The sequence below is a fragment of the Gastrolobium bilobum genome, unplaced genomic scaffold (assembly GCF_033153095.1).
Source record: "Gastrolobium bilobum isolate Gb01-03AN ecotype WA unplaced genomic scaffold, APGP_CSIRO_Gbil_v1 utg15456, whole genome shotgun sequence".
Lineage (NCBI taxonomy): Eukaryota > Viridiplantae > Streptophyta > Magnoliopsida > Fabales > Fabaceae > Gastrolobium > Gastrolobium bilobum.
Window position 1 is genome coordinate 34,926 of NW_026896562.1, and position 15,712 is coordinate 50,637.

The 15,712-nt window shown below is 36.1% G+C and overlaps 2 protein-coding genes across 2 annotated transcripts; both read right to left on the bottom strand.

The window, feature by feature from the left end:
- Positions 1-5,757: 5,757 nt before the first annotated feature.
- LOC133300577 (uncharacterized) lies at positions 5,758-6,153 on the bottom strand. The gene has a single exon (XM_061500137.1). The coding sequence runs from the start codon at positions 6,118-6,120 to the stop codon at positions 5,758-5,760; it is 363 nt and encodes a 120-aa protein (XP_061356121.1). The 5' UTR covers positions 6,121-6,153.
- Positions 6,154-8,750: 2,597 nt separating this feature from the next.
- On the bottom strand, positions 8,751-15,141 carry LOC133300582 (auxilin-like protein 1). Its single transcript, XM_061500149.1, has 8 exons — positions 14,744-15,141; positions 10,569-14,061; positions 10,419-10,494; positions 10,220-10,314; positions 10,068-10,133; positions 9,887-9,976; positions 9,416-9,592; positions 8,751-9,006 (listed from the first exon to the last, which is right to left on the bottom strand). The coding sequence occupies exons 1-8, from the start codon at positions 15,139-15,141 to the stop codon at positions 8,971-8,973; spliced, it is 4,431 nt and encodes a 1,476-aa protein (XP_061356133.1). The 3' UTR covers positions 8,751-8,970.
- Positions 15,142-15,712: the final 571 nt, after the last annotated feature.

Consider the following 15,712-nt stretch of genomic DNA (forward strand, 5'->3'; position numbering starts at 1 on the left):
TCCTCGATATCCCCTTAATAAGGCGGCTTGCCTCTCTCCCTCAGTCTGAGGTCTACCAAACAACCAAAACCTCAGACCAGGAGAAAGGCTCTGAATAAACCTTTCTTCTTCTTCCTCGTCTATCTCATTGCTGCGGCCAAAGCCACGAGGACAAGTGGGTTTCCCTCGACCAGTAAAATTCTCCTCACTCATACTAAGAAGAGTTTTGGAGAAATAAGTAAGGAACGGTGGGAAATGATAGCCACAGTGCATGTCGTGCATAACAGACAAGTTGAATAGCAAATGAATAGAAGAACAAGAGATATGCATATTCGAAGGCACAAAATAGAAAGAAAAAATGGAAAGATGAAAAAGAGCAAATCAAAAAGGAAAAAGCATACAGGATGTGGAAAAAATGATAGCAGCAGCAACAAATCAAAGAATTTGTGAAACATACCGAAGAAAGCACTGGGAAAATTGTTGAAGTAGAACTGCGAAAATGACGAGCAAACGAATGGGAAGAAAGTTAAGGAAGAGCAGAGTAAGGCCAAATGAGAAGTACGAAAGAAATATTGAAATATGAAAATGTGAAGATGAAAATGAAGTTAAACGAACAAAGCCCGCGAAATGAAAAGGCAGGGGCAATAAGTAAATTCACGAGCAGACAGGACAATTTAGGGACGTTCTGACAGTTGCAAATGAATTCAAGGCGGCGTGGAAAGAGCAGTTTCACATGTCTCACTTATCAAGAATAGCCATTTAAAAAGCAGTTATCATTACGTGGAAGTAGAAACATTTCTTAAAATATGAAGCATTTTGAGCGGAGACAACTCAGGGTAGGCTGTCATAACTACCTTGGGCATATATTCAGAAGCAGAAAAGGGGACAACTAAGGGACCTCGACTATTAACTAGCTGAAGGACTTGAACCATGAATCGGTCAGGCAGCTCGGATATCATTTATCCTAGTCAAAAAAGAAAAGGGGCATACAGCAAAGTCCGGGATATAATTGAATCTGGCATGGCGTCCGAATTTAAACATAGAACTCATACATCCCGGCACTCTGAGCTATCAGTCTACCGGGCTGTAGGGCAACTGCTATGGACCTAGGTAAGGCCCATATCCTCAGAAGGCCCAAACAACTTGAAGCCCAAGGTAAGCTCTATAAATAAAGGCTAAAGACCACAAGTATGACTGATCTCTCTTTAACCTATTTTATGCAAACACAAAGCACAATGTGTTGTGATTTGCTACCTCCAAGATACCTAATTCATAGGTATCTAGAGAGAGCACCAGATCCTAGATCAACTAACTAACCTACGGTTAGACGATTTCTGCCATTCAGGCAGAACAAGAAGGATACATAATCCATAGAAAGAAGGGATTGGGAAGGAGAACAAAGAGGGGAAGGAGACAAATGACAGTGAGAGAAATAAAAATTTCAATAAAAAAATTAACAACTTTAATATCATGCCAATTAGGAGAGATGAGGTGACAATTTATGTGTAAATGAATGAATCGAAGTAGTAATGCGTTTTCAATAAATTGTAGCACTAAGAAATTCTCCAATTACAAAATGGTTCATTTGGTGTATGAGAGCTGAGCAGGTGGGGATGAAAGTATGAGTTCAATCCTCTCCAGTATTATCTTTGGGAGGGATTTAAAACCTTAATCTTAGAACCGCTCTGAACAAAATTACCTCCCATTGAAGATATTTATAAAAAAAAAAATTCTCGAATTTGTGAGTTATCTACGACCACGAGAGTTCCCAAAAAAATAAAAATAAAAGATATATATGAAAATGACATTTTAGTTTTTTTTTGGGTATACCAATCTTTATTTTTTCAGCCAATGAAAAATTTTCTGCATTTTAAATTTGTATTGCCAGCAGGCCCGAGACATGATACAATGAAACATTCAAATAAAGTAACCATAGTCATGATAGTTAAAATCTTGATTTATCACTATAGTTTAAGATTTTTATGGTTATTTTTCATCAAAGCGATTTTACCAATATTCCAAATGCTTTTACATTTTTATGATTCTTTATAATTTTTTTATGTTAAGATCTTACGTTTTATGATTTTTTTATCTCCCTTCCAATTTTACGTAAAATCTCGATTTTAACTAACTTGATCATGGCATCTTTATACTCTTCCGAGAAAAAAAAGTCCTCCCGAATGTGGAATTATCGATACATTTTTTTCTTAAAGAGGGATTCTACAGGGAGATCTCACTCATCTTATTTATTTGTTAATGCCTAAACAAATAATGCCAACTATTGGAAGGTTTCATTGGTGGATCTAGCCATCGAGTGGGAGCCTATGATGACTAGATAAAATTTAAAACAGATGGGGTAGCTAAAGAAAATCTCAGTCCTACAACATGTGGTGGTCTCTAGGATGATTGTACAAGCAAATGGTTGGGAGGATTAGCGACTTTTTGACCATAGTAATTTCTTTTTGGAAATGTTTGATCGGATTAATTTCTTTGTCAAACTTATTACTAATGTAATGCATATCGACACGGCAGAAAATGTATCTCTTTGAGACGTAGCATATTGAGTACCGTGTTACTTACAATTTCAGCATGTCAGCAGTGTGTGTTTAAGAGCTGCATTTATAGATCAAGGATGCGGTACTTTGACTACCGCCTTTACCAATCATAAAAAAAATTAGTTACTCTACCAAAATACTTAAAATATAAGAATATTGGTACTTATCTTTTCACAAATCTTTTGCAGATTCTAGATAAATTCATCTAGAACGTTGCAAAAAGTTACAATAAAACTAGAATTATTTTATTAATGCTCTCATGAGAGTTTGTAAGAGATTTATTTGTATAAATATCATTGTTTGATCATTTAATAAAAAATGTAATCAAAAGATGCAAAAATTTAATCAATTAAAATTTCTGAATTTTATATTAAGTTTATATATTAAAAATTAACGAAAAGAATCTTACTACAAAGATTAAACTGACGTTTAGATAAATATTAATTTCTTATTTAAAAATAATTAAATTTTTTCTTAAAAAAATAACACTTTAAAAAAGTAACAAATTAGAATCATTGATTTGCATCTTTTGATTAAATGATCAGAAAATGATATTTGTACAAATAAATCTCTTACAAAGTCTCATGCGAGCAGTCATACAAAAATTCTAGTTTTATTGTAACTTTTTGCAACATTCTAGATGAATTTATCTTAGAGTTTGCAAAAGATTTGTGAAAAGATAAGTACCAATACTCTTATATTTTAAGTATTTTGGTAGAGTACCTAATTCTCTTTTTATGATTGCTAAAGGCGGTACTCAAAGTACCGCATCCTTGATCCATAAATGCAGCTCTGAAACACACACTGTTGATATTCTGAAATTGCAAGTAACACGATACTCAATATGCCGCGTCTTAAAGCAGTACCTTTCCTGCCGCGTCGATATGCATTACATTAGTAATAAGTTTGACTAAAAGATTAATCCGATCAAACATTTTCAAAAAGAAATTACTATGGTCAAAAAGCTAGGATTAGCCCTAAAGCTTGGTACTTCTTCAACATTTACAACAGAACTTTGGGAAGGGGGGGTGTCCTAAAAGCTTTGGAATTGCTTTAGGAAATAGGATTTGGTAGAGTTATGGTTGAAAGAGAAAATTATATCGTGTCTCCTATTCGGGCATGGCTTAATGAGGATCGGAGATTAAAGTTTCAACATTGTTACAAAGAAGAAAATATTTGTGTTGACTGGCTGACCAATTATCACTTGACTCAGGATATGAGTTCTTATTTTGTTTTTTTAAATGATATTATTTTAGGGGACGTTTGGTAAAGGAGAATTTTTTTTACTCAGAAATATGTTGGAAAAGTAAATTTCCCGGAAATGTTACCAAAAAACTGTTTAGTAAGTTAAAATATTTCCAAAAATATTGGATCAATTTTCTTGATATTATATTTGGTAGATTGTAAATATTATTGAGAATGTGAGGTGATTTTACAAAATTATCCTTTATAATTAAGTAAAAGTGAGATAAGGATGTACGGGTTGTGCAGGTCAAAGACTTGAAGACTGTGGGTGTGGCTACTTTTCCTAAGAAAAAAAACTAGCTTTATTAATTTCTTCCATAACCAGAACCAGAAACCCCTTTCTCTTATGTTGTTTTTTCTTTTTCTCTCATACCTCTACCTCATTTTGTAGCTTCTTCTTAAATATGGGGTATGTGTGTAAGTAACAAAATCTCTCTGCACCCAACACATCATTGTCTCCCTTACATCTTTCCATTTTTTGTTCTCATATGGATTTGGGAAATAGTGGGAGTATGCAATCCTCAAGTGGTGGTGATGAAGAGTACGATTCACGCGCCGAATCAAATATCCCTGCATTCTTAAACAACAACCCACCACAACAAAGCCATGTTGGTTCCTTGACAACCACCACCGTCACTACTAACCATCTAAACCCACAACACAACCACCACCAACTGAAAGGAAAATGTAAGAGGAAGAGACGAAGAGAACAATAGAGAAGAGAGTTTAGAGGTATTATTGTTTGAAAAATTAGTTAATATTTTCCCACCACGTGAGATGTTCAGAATATCACTCCTGTGTTAGTATTCTTATATGACATTTTGGAAGAAAATTTGCACAAAAAATAAAATTTCGAAAAAATTAGATTCCAAGAAGTTTTTTCAAAAATCTTATGTTAAATATGGATAAATAGAAATACCACCGTCACTTTTCCGGAAATTTCAAAAAATTCCTCCGTGTCTAGGAATTTTGTTTTTATTAGTCGCACTCATAGCTTAAGGATTATGTAATCTGTTGTTTGGGGCAATGTCCTTTCCAACTTCCAAAAAAACAAAAAACAAAAAAGAAGAAGAAGAATTTTTAAGTAAAAATATCAATATTGTTAAAACCATACTAAATAATAAATTGAGAAGACATCCCATTCATGTTCAACTCTTCAAATTGCTTAGTCGAAATCATACGATGTTATAAAAATGATTTACAAAAAATAATATGAGATGTATAAAAAAATATAAATTATGAAGAAAAAAAAATTATTTAAAAAATATATTCATGATCTGTTGGTTCAATGTAATAAACTAATTGGTTCAACTAAGTTTTGATTTTTTTTTAGATTCCTCATGAGTAATTTGATTATTAATTTGTATGAAACTAAGTAGAGATCCTCTTATGTTAAAAAAATATATGACATAATCATGTGGAGAATCATAACCATACAAAGATAGATCAATGGTAATAAAGGAAGAGAGAAAAAAAATATTGAAATAGGTAATTACAAAATAATAACAGTTGATTCACTTGGTATGATTGTGATCTTTCCACGTAATCATGTCATTTTTTAACAATATTGAGACATACTAATTAAATAGCCATATCCTACATTTGTTAGCATCATAAGGAGACTGAGTCGCATTAGTTTCTCAGGATGTATCGTAGCTAGCTTTTCAAAAACATGATTTGTTTTTAGCTTTTCAACTTTATGTTTTATATTTTATTTTCGATAAATTACAACATATTTGATATCATTGGGTGAAATTAATCATAATTAGTGATTATCTTGGCGACCGATAATAGTAGTACGATAGATGATCAAAGCAGATAGCTGAACTTGAATGTTTGCAATTGATTCAAATTAATGAATAATAATAAAGATACCAACAATACTCTACATCTTCTCGAGAGTAATTTGACATGAGAATCAAATACTAAATTCTTACAAGAAATAATAAAATTCTATATTCAAACCCGAAGCAAGCTATCATTTGTAATAGATCACAGGCTTATTGGAATTCACATCCCACATGCCTCCTTCCTTGAGATACTCAAGATACCTTGCAAATTCAGGCTTAGCTGTTGTTTTCTTTTTCCTACGAAGATCCAAGAAACTAAGGAGTGGGTGACTCTTCTTGTTGCTATTGTTACCCTTCTTTGTGGGGTTTCTTTGTAGATTGATGTTCCCAAAGGTTGAACCTAGAGCCATTTTTCTTGAAGAACTGGATGCACGAGAAGGCAAACTTGTGCTCCTCTTGAACCCTTCATTCAAAAGTGCAGTGGAAGCAGATTCTTTTCCTAATATCTCATACCTTCCAGGGCCTCTCCTAGTAGTCAAGGATCTAAACATGGCTGAATCCTTTTTTGTGAAAGATAAGATTTTGATTGATGAAATCGCAGTGTAAAGATGTGAAAGGAAAAGGGTTGGTGGGGAATTGCAGATGAGAGAACTTGGAGTAGCACAACGTAATGAAATGCTTTATATAAGCATGTACAAGGTCAAGTTTGGTTTGCTAGTAGTTTGGTCCTTGTGTTTTTTTATTTAAATAATGTATCACGTTTTGAATGTTTACTAGGCTCTGTGATTTGAAAACATGATTACTTGTGCACTTGGTGTTGACTTTTCTGCCGTACACACATATCTATCCATAATTATATCAAGTTTTGAGCTATCTACTACCACGAGAGTTCCGAGAAATATAATAAAAGATATGTATGAAAATGACATTTTAGTTTTTTTGGGTATACCAATATTGATTTTTTCAGTCAAACTGCCCCTAACACTTAACACTGTTCTGCCTTTTAAATTTTTATTGCCTGCACATTAGACAATGAAAAATTCAAACAAAGTGCTGAGAGTAGACAAGATCAGTTTGAATGAGGCAATCAAAACAAAAATGTTAATGACTTGGTCTTGTTTCTAACTGCAACTTTGTGTAAATTCTAAACAACTAACACTTGCTTATTTGAAGTTGATTGTTTAATTTTGTAATTGTTTTCTTTGCCTATGAAAAACTTATGATGAACCTTTAAGATCGAATTTAAGTCATTAAATCCATCCAAATGAGTTTACGGAAAAGAAGGTGGGCTCCATTTGTGAAGGCAACCAAACTGGCACATTATTAACTATTCAACTAAGAAGAGATGCATGACAATCATCTTGAAAATCGGGCAATCACACAAAATCGACAAAAAAGAAAAGAAAAGAGAAAAGAAATTGACACAATGATTTATCTTAGTTCATCTAATATAGGCTACGTTCAGCTTGTCTGTATTATATTCACTTTACCGTCACTCTTTCCAAGTCACTCGGTTTACCAGAAGAATATAAATAGAATTAGAAAAACCCTAACAACAGCTATTCATGGGCCCAAGTCCAAACTACTAAGAAAATTACAATAGATCAGACGCCCACAATAGTACCTAGTCTCTACAAGCCTAAGGGCGCTGCTCCCCGAACCCCCGCCGGGGCGGCTCCTCCGGACTCCCACCAGCTCACCTGGGAGCGGGACTCCAGTTGTCTTTCTGCTGATCCCGACAACAAGGGCCCTCGTAAGCATGCGAAGTAAGAGTCATACCCAACAAATCACACTCCACTTCGACTATGAACTTATTCTTGACTATGTAGTAGGTTTTATGAGTTACACAAATTTGACCACTTTGATGGAAATATTTAAAAAAAAGTTGAGTTACCCTACTCAATCATATCATGAAATAGGAAAATACAGACCTTATTTCTTCCGCTTTACCATGTCAGCCTAAGATGTCTGGCAAGAAGGTATAATGCTGGACCTGGTTTTCTACACTCAACATCTAGTGCTTCGCAATAAGATAATAGCACAAAATCATTTGATGAAAACACAGTGGTCCAAGTTACTAACTACATCCTCATGTTTCATCTCTTCAATAACCCTTGTTGATTCACCCAATTACATATAGATGGAAATTGGAACACGTCTTTGAGATCAATTTTGATAACGGCTCCAGAACCTATCCATAGGAGTTGCTATGATACTTTAGTTCTTTTTCTAGGTATGGTACCTTGATAAGTTGTCACAGGCTTATTAGCTTGCTTTTCTCCCAATAAATGTCAGAAATTCATATAGTAAAACAAACAACCTAAAAATGTTGGATACATAAATACCGATCAACAAAGAGTATAGAAAAAAGATGAATACCAAAATTATATATCAACAGTGCACCATGGACTTGTGCATATATATAGAAAATACGCCTTGATGCCCCTCATACTTAGAATTTCTTTGATTTTATAAATAAAATAGGTTTTAGTTTACTTGCATAACATAACAAACTACCACACAAACCCCCTTAATAAAAAAGTAATAACTCAAGACTATCCACCCCCAACATCAAGACCGAATTCTGATTATGTCGCAGATCAGATGAATTGCCCGCCCAAATCTGTTGACCGGTATCACTTCAAAGTTGAATCAATAAAATATCTAAATCATCTACTAAAAATAAAAAATCTAAATCAAAACAATTAGATTTAAATGACATCATATAACGCGACAGCAGTTTTGAATAATATTAGAAATAGGAAATAATTTTAAATATTGAGAGGTTATTATTTCTTTAGCCTTCTATTATTGGAAATATAGGCATTCGTTTGTTACAGAAAAAGTCAGCGCATTATTTTAAATAATATGAGAGTTGTTTTCCCCAAATTATAATCACTCACTTGTTTATGATCAGTTATATAACACGAACGCTAGAAAAACTTGCACTACTCACTCAGCCCCTGTTAACGTCTCTGATTAGCAACTAACCTTGAGAAACGCTAAAGAATAATCAAAATTATGATCAACAAATTTTCGTCTTACTAAACTCTGACATCCAGAAACATTCAGCCAATTTTGTGCAGATTTATGGTGTTTTATATCCTTAAAAATGATTCAGATTAAAGAGTAAGAACAGGGATTCCCAAGAGTTTGTTCGGTCATAGAAATGCCAGCCTAGTCTTATATATGCTTTTGTATATATTTACTAGTGAATTTCTTAATTTCTTGCCTCTCGTGGGATGAATATTTCTTACATATAAATATTCAGGGAATATTATCACAGAACGTAGACGATGATAAAATAATTACTGAGGTATCCGACTACAGGATTGCGACATTCCCAGGGAAGGGAACTCCTCCATTGGAAAGGTCCACACTCAAAAACAGAACAGGGTGTGCTATCGCTCTTCTGAGTTGAATTTGTTCCAAGCTTCCTGTAAAATAACGAAAAGAAAGAAAGCCAAAATGAGAGGGAGATGATAATAGCTAGTTAATGAAGTGTCAGATGTTTTATCCAACTACAACGTTCTGTCATCAGATGAAGTGGCGTTGTATAGACCAACTTGCCAAGTATAAAAAGCAAGAAACAAGGCCCGGATGAATGAACATCTATTGAAATTCAAGCTTGTGGTATCTGCGTACTAGTGTATTTGCATACTTTCATATGCAATGCATTTGTGATGTGCATGCGCACCTGATAGATTTGAATTTCTGCAACAGCATTATGGTTTGCTCCGGCAAAACTTATACACTACTGATTTAAAATAATTTCACAGCCAAATCACCTATGAAATGGTTCATATAAATAAAAAAACTTGGTGAAATATGACATGTCTAACATACCTTTAATAGATCGAAGACTTTTTCACATATGTATTTGTGCTGAATACTTGCTCCACGTTGTTGTAATTTGTCAGGATGAACACAAAGGGTGGCCTTCCTGTAAGCTTTCTTTACAGCAGCAGAAGTAATGACCTCCGTGAGTGGGATTGGCTGCCACCCACTATCAGGCCCAAGGATCTGACAAGATGGAAAAATTAGAAAAGGAAACATGTATAGAGTATATGGTTTACTCAGGATAAGCAATAGACAACGACAAAGGTCTCAAACAGAGGGAGAAAAAAGGAGAGGATATAAGGGAGTTAAGAACATCAGGAATCAGGATTAAGCAACTAATTGATTCAATCTCATCTGTTTGAGTCACTTAGAGGACCTTCAAATAACACCCCCTACTGTGTGCGTGTAAAACGAAGTTGGGGGTAAAGGGAGAAAGGAGCAGCAAATGCACAGCTATTTCAGAATAGGAACACCTACATATTGCAAAGTTGAAAGTAATGCACGCAAGTTTCCTTCTTTTCCACTTGACCACCTCCTGACTTCAGCATCCAGGGTCTCCGCTAATCTCTGCAAAGAGCATCAGACTCGAGTAATCAATGAAAGGCAGAAACAACAATTCAGAACCTTTTATAGAGCAATTGTTTGAATATATGCTTACATTTCTCTCAGCTTGCTCCTTTTGAGCTAGTAGGTCGCGCACGTTCTTTTCTTCCAAAGCTTTTGCCTGAGATTTCCATAAAATTCACGGTTAAGATAATTTCTTATAAGTACAACATAAGTGTGATTAATATTAAAAGAATGAGATCTTACAGCACGCTCAGCTGTTCGGCGATGCCTCTCCAGTCTAGCTCTACACCTCTGAGCTGATTCACCTTCTCTTTCTGATCTCTCAGAAAAAGAGGAAGCTTCAAGCAAAGGCCAATATCTGGTTAGGATTATATGAAGTGGATGCAGTAAAATGTTTGACAGTTTATACTAAAGTACTGCTGGGGTGTCGCATATCACATACCACCATAAACTGAGGAATATGGATAGTGGGAACCAGTGGAAGAACTAATGCTCTGAAAATGTGGATCCAGCATATCCTGCCAATTAAATCATTGGAAATTAAGAAGGAAATCATGCAATTTACAACTAGCAGATTAAAGTGAATACTTACTGAGGATGAAGAGCCCTGTCTTCCATCATTTCTGAAAGAAACACCAAATTTTTCAGATACGGATCTCTCTAATCGTTCTCTGGACTCAAATGCAGCCCTCTCAACTTTTACTTTTTCCATTGCACGCTCTCGGGCCTCTGCAGTTGCTCTTTCTACAGCAGCACGCTCTGCTTTCAATCTGGCCTCTGCAGCTGCCTTATCAGAATATGATTTGTCCCTGGCCTCAGCACATGCCTTTTCGAGTCTTTCCCTGGCATCAGCCAGTGCTCTTTGTCGAGCTTCTGCAGTTGCTCTCTCAAATGCAGCCCTTTCTGCTCTTTCACGAGCTTCAGCATATACTCTATCACGAGCCTCAAAAGTTGCTCTTTCAACAGCCATTCTATCCTTTTCTCTTTCCCTTTCCCTCTCAGTCTCCAGCATTGCTCTGTCAACAGCCATTCTGTCTTTTTGTCTTTCTTTTTCTCTCTCCATCTCCTCTTCTAACTTTCTAAGACGATCTTTTTCCAATTCTCTTTCTCTTCTCATTCTTTCAGCATCTTTCTCTACTGAGGAAGGAGTTTCATTAAGATTCTTCTCTTTGCTTTTAGTGGAATGGGCTAAATGAGGCCTTTGAGAAGTTTTCTGGACATTTGAAGCTTCTTGCATTGTTGCAAGTTCATCTGCTACAGTGTTCCCTCTGTAATCACCACATGTGTTTACTTCACTTGATGACATTTGCTCCCTGCTTTCTTCATTGTTTAGTGCAACATTCCATTGCTGTTTAATCCTTCCTCTCTCGCTCCATTCATGAGTAATTCTCCCCTCTTGTCTTTTAGGATCAAATTTCATTTCAGGGACTGTCTTAGTTTTCTTTGTGCATGTCTGCTCACTACTAAAACCAAGTTCATCCGTGTATGTCATACTGTAATCCACCTTTCCTGATTGTGTCCCTGAACTCTCTGCTATTCCCGGGGGCATTTCAGAATCTCTTTTGTTCCCATTAGCCAGTACATTTTCCGCCCCTACCTCTTCCAATTTCTTCTCACCAACATTGCAGTCAGCTCCTGTCTTTCCAATTTCTTGGTCAGCAATAGGTTCTTGTGATGCCTCTTGTTCTTCAATATTTTTTACATGAATGGAGGATGAGTGAGCTGCCAGAAGATTTTCATCACTCACCGGTTTCCATGTCTCTTTGGTTTCTTCAACAAACTTCATGTTTATCCTTTCTCCATTCCCTTCCATTCGCTCTAAAGATTTGTCCAATCCCTTATCTTTTTCATTCCTAACAGCATCTTTGAGTACCTTCTCAGATTGCTCGAAGTGACTATAGTCATCTGATATATCTACACTTCCTTCCCTGTCAAATGTTTGGTTTGATGGGCTCTCAATTTCTTTTTTCCTCTGAGCCTCATTTCCAGTATTCCTTTCTAGCTCTGGAGCTTGTTTCAGAACTTTCCGAATCCCTCTGCTATCACCTACTTCTTTAAGTTTATATCCTTTTCCATACCCATCACAAACCTCTCTAAATTTCTCCTCACCCTGACCTCTTTCACATACCTCAAATTTCCGCAGCTCGAAAGCCTCTCTAGTTCTTTTCTCACTCATTTCAGATTCAAAGTCTTCTTTAACTCCATTTTCATTCTCTACCAGCCCAAGAGCATGCTTTAGACCTTCATCACTTTCTTCCTTTTTAATAGAACCATTTAGGCTTTTCTCAATTTCTTTGGTTTCACATGCCTCTTTCAGTCCTTTCTTGTTCTGAAGCTGTTTTTCTTGTTTTAAGATGAATTCACTTTCTCTTTTGCAAGCTGCAATTTCCTCTGGGCTATCCAGCTTAAAAGCCTCATTTGATCTTTCATCAATTTTTTCCAGCTTCACAGAATCTTTCACTTTTTCCTCACCCTCTGCTTTTTGAATTTTTCCATTTTCTTTCATTTTCTGTGACCGTCTGTGCCTTTTCACATTCAGCCATTGTTCTTCATCCTCTTTTAGTTTCTTTTCATTTTCCTTAAGCTTCATGCTCCACTGAACATCACTTAGTGTTTGTTTCTCAACCTCTTTTGATTTCTCAATTTCCACATTTTTAAGCTCCTTGCATTGTATCTCAGAAACATCTTTTAAGCTTCCTGATTGGCCAGCTTTGGTTACTTTCTTTTCAGTTTTCCCATGCTGGTGAACCATTCTTGCCTTCTTCTCACTCTTTTCTAACTCAAAGATTTCGGTCATTTCATCATTTTTCACATACTCTCTTTGCCTGCATTCCTCATTAGATGATTTAGATCTCCTAATGTTTTTGCCCTGTTCAAAAGCCTCTTTTACCGCTTTAGATTTCTTCTTGTATTCCTCCAGCTGATTACTTTCCGCGATTGCTTTTACCTTTTTGTATTCTTCTTGAATATTAGATGCTTCTCTTTCTTTCCTTCCACGGTCATATTTTCTGTTATCTTGCACCAAACTCTTAGCATGATTTATGGGCTGAATTAACTTTCCAGATTCTTCTGTTCCCACCAATTCCAAAAATTCAGTTGCTTCTTTCCATGTCCCAAATCCAGCACTTCTATTTGATTCTTGAGATGACCTGGATTCCTTGATGTGCTTTTCCTCAAACATGTTTAAAAGTCTTTCCCCTTCCAATGGTTCTGGAGTTTCTGGGACAGCCTTCCTAGCTTTCCGCTTTTCATCTGTGGCAGAAATTCTCATTTTGCCAGAACCCGGATCACAAGTTGCCTGAATTCTCTCACCATTCAAACTATTAAATCTAGTTATATTCTCACTCATCTTTGGTCCCTTATTTTTTACATCATAACTTGATTTTACATTGCTTTCAAAATCTCCCTTCTTTCTCTCCTTCATTTCTTTGGCACTCATAAGTTTCGGTTCAGGTCTATGCATTGCTACTTTCATAACAGCGGCAGATGAATTCATATCAACCTCCACATCATAGAAAGGCGGTGAACTGTCGCCTAGGGTCTCTTCACAATCAACCCGCTCATTGTTTGAATGAAATCCACTAGTGTACCCCTTGTTAGCATCTAATAGAGGTGGTAGCCGAGAAGGGGGCGGCACTTGAGAGGGTAGAGTTCTGAGGCTGATGTCAGACACAGTTATGAACGTCTCACTGGAATGAGAACCAATTTTGTTGCATCCATCATGCAGATTAAGATCACTACTACCAAGAATCTGTTCACCAGAAGTAAAATTACATGGATGTGAAACCATTTTCCTCGGATAGTTTCTCTTTGCCTTGCTTGCATTAAATTCCATATCAAGGTCAATATCATCAACAACCTGTAAGGATGGATCAGTCCTATGGAAGCGTGTGGTTTCATCAACTACATGAGTGAAACCAGGAACAGTATGCAGCTGAGTTATGTGAGTTTTCCCCACCTTATGATACAAAAGGTTGAACTCTGTACTTCCATCAACAGACTGGAAAATATCTCCGCTGGATATGCCTTGATTATTTCCAAAATGATCAAAATCTCCGGAGAATGAATCAGTTTCCACTGGAGTCCTACCAATGATAAAAGAATATGATTATATTATTGCAATATCATATTCCAAACTCAGTAAATTAAAATAAATCTTCAAAAAGAAGAAAGATAGAAGAAAGACACAGTCTACGGAAAATTTGAAGTTTCAGAAATACACTGACAACAAAGCTCGGAAATAAAAAACATGTAATTAAGAAATTTTGCAAATATGCATAGAAATACTGTAGAACAGACAAAATGCATTTGGCAGATACCGTGAGTCCATATATCATATATATCAAAATCGAAAGAGTTCACTAGTTAATCGACAAGACTTTACTTCCCATAACTGATTTTGAAGATTAAAACCTTAAAAAACGAAGCAGCATCTTCCACTCTCAGTAAAGAGCAACAAAATTTCTCAGGGAAATAAACCATTGAAATCCAGAGAACCATAGTTCCTTAACCACAAATCATCCAGCATAATATTTTACTTTTTATAAACCAACAACTACGTTAATAACTGAAATCATAGACATAAACCAACACTATATTGCACAAACTCATTATCAACAACTACGTTAAACGCCAGAGCTGAAACAGACAACAATTGAGTTTCCACTACGCCATAAACAAAACCAAATCCAATACGTGAATGGATCATGCATTTCATCAAACACTGAGAATCAAACGATAACACTAAGACCACGATCGCATTCATACCAGGCTTCTTCTTCTTCTTCAGAGACACCGTCACGAAACAATTCCTCGTACGAGACGCAAAAATCTAGGCCGTCCGAACCTCCGAATACCTCGGCGTAGTCGAAGGCGGAGCTTCGGAAGTCGACGAAGACCTCGCCGCCGTCGACCGCCGGAAGATCCAATACCGGAATGGAGGAGGCCCGAACGGCCTGGAAGCTCGCGAAAATCTCGCTGTAGTCTTCGAAGCGAGGCGAGAGGGTGGTGGCGGTGGCGGCGGCGGCGAACTTCGGTGGACCACCGTAAACGTCGTCGTATAGAGTCTTAGCCGAGAAGCCACCGGTGCTGCCGCCGTTGGTGATTTTCTTGGAATGCGTAACGGAAACCTTGTTTGGTTGCCGAGAATGCGCCACGCTTTCCATGAAAATGGTGGTCTCTAGGGTTCCGTTTTCTCTTTCTCTCTCTACACTCTCACTCTGTTTTTTCTTTAGTTTTGTTTTGTTTTGTTTTCTCTCTCTGTTACTTGTTCTGGCTCAGACACTGTTCGGCGTCAGAGGAGGACGACGAAAGAAGGAAAAAAAATGAGTGTAGAAATTGAAAATGGGAAAAGGTGGTGGTGAACGCGAAATGACCAAAAAGGGCTTTCGTATTTTTTTATTTATTTATTTTTTTGCAAATTAATTTTATTTTAAAAAATAAAAAGTGATGCGATGTTGTATCGACAGAGATTTTTTTAAAATTTTTTAATCCTTCGTAAGTCGTGTGCCCCAAAATATTAATAAAACAATTAATTAATCGAATAATTAAAATAAGGAAAAGAAAGGTGTAGCCGGTGACGACGCGGGAAAGATGAAGAGTCGTTAAGGTTGATGTTAACGAGATTGAGACATCTTGCTACTTTAACGCGTAAAAGATCTTCTTAAATCATAATGAAATATTTATTTGAATTAATTATAATAAAGAGAATAGTGTCATTTTAATTTGAATTTATTT

Coding starts and splice junctions, on each gene's coding strand:
- LOC133300582 (XM_061500149.1), bottom strand. CDS start 15,141: ATGGAAAGCGTGGCGCATTCTCGGCAACCAAACAAGGTTTCCGTTACG. Junction 10,315..10,418: donor ATATTCCTCAGTTTATGGTG/GTATGTGATATG, acceptor CTTTGCTTGAAG/CTTCCTCTTTTTCTGAGAGA. Junction 9,007..9,415: donor AAGTCTTCGATCTATTAAAG/GTATGTTAGACA, acceptor GTTATTTTACAG/GAAGCTTGGAACAAATTCAA.
- LOC133300577 (XM_061500137.1), bottom strand. CDS start 6,120: ATGTTTAGATCCTTGACTACTAGGAGAGGCCCTGGAAGGTATGAGATA.